This window comes from Morone saxatilis, unplaced genomic scaffold, assembly GCF_004916995.1.
Source record: "Morone saxatilis isolate NCDOM2014 unplaced genomic scaffold, NCSU_SB_2.0 Contig9, whole genome shotgun sequence".
NCBI lineage: Eukaryota > Metazoa > Chordata > Actinopteri > Moronidae > Morone > Morone saxatilis.
The window spans coordinates 8058644-8059358 of record NW_023340268.1 but is presented as its reverse complement, the minus strand read 5'-3'; the positions used below and the strand labels follow the sequence as shown (position 1 = coordinate 8059358).

Genomic DNA, 715 nt, shown 5'->3' with positions numbered 1-715 from the left:
AAGAAGGCCTCGTGACCCTCCGTGAAGCTATGGCGACCCCTAGTGGGCATCCTAACCCCCAGGTTGGGAACCACAGGTCTAAAGTGCAGCAACAAGTGTGTTTAACATTGCAGCACGTGTACCTGGGAGGTATAGGAGCCATAGTTGCGAGGCTCAGTAGGTGTTGTCCTGCTGGGCGGAGTCTGTGCAGGCACAGCTGGAGCAGAGGGAGAGGTGGCTTCATACGGTGGTGGAGGCTGGAACAGAAAACATAACACATCAGTTGCACCTCATGTGGAACAACCCGTAAGCAACAATTCAGTCACCATCAGATTTGGATTTTCATGTCTACCATAAAATGTATAAATCACTGACAATACTGGAGAAACCAGAACATAGTATATATCAATAATCTATCTTTCTTTTCCAGGCTTTTGAGATAATCTTAAACATCTAAATTAAACATCCATTCAACTCTTTTAACCTCTGCACCAAAATACTTTAAGGTTACCATTTTAAGAGACCCATGTAATAGCATTTATAGATGTTTGTATTAACTTCCTTCTCTCCAGAAGCTGAAATAATATTATAAGCAATCACAGACCACCAGAATCTGAGGAACAAAAAGAATGAAGCACATCAGATCACAACTGTTCTTTCATATCATCAGGTCATTTGTCTGTCACGGCCCACAAACACACAACGGTGAACACTGTTTATTAAAAAGGACAGTGCT

General features: G+C 42.4%; 1 protein-coding gene across 1 annotated transcript in view; it reads right to left on the bottom strand.

The window, feature by feature from the left end:
* scamp3 (secretory carrier membrane protein 3) overlaps nt 1–715 on the bottom strand; it is an 8793-nt gene that overhangs the window by 6075 nt on the left and 2003 nt on the right. The window contains exon 3 of the mRNA XM_035681767.1: nt 123–236. Coding sequence (XP_035537660.1) covers nt 123–236 — 114 coding nt within the window. The remainder of the gene's footprint in view (nt 1–122; nt 237–715) is intronic.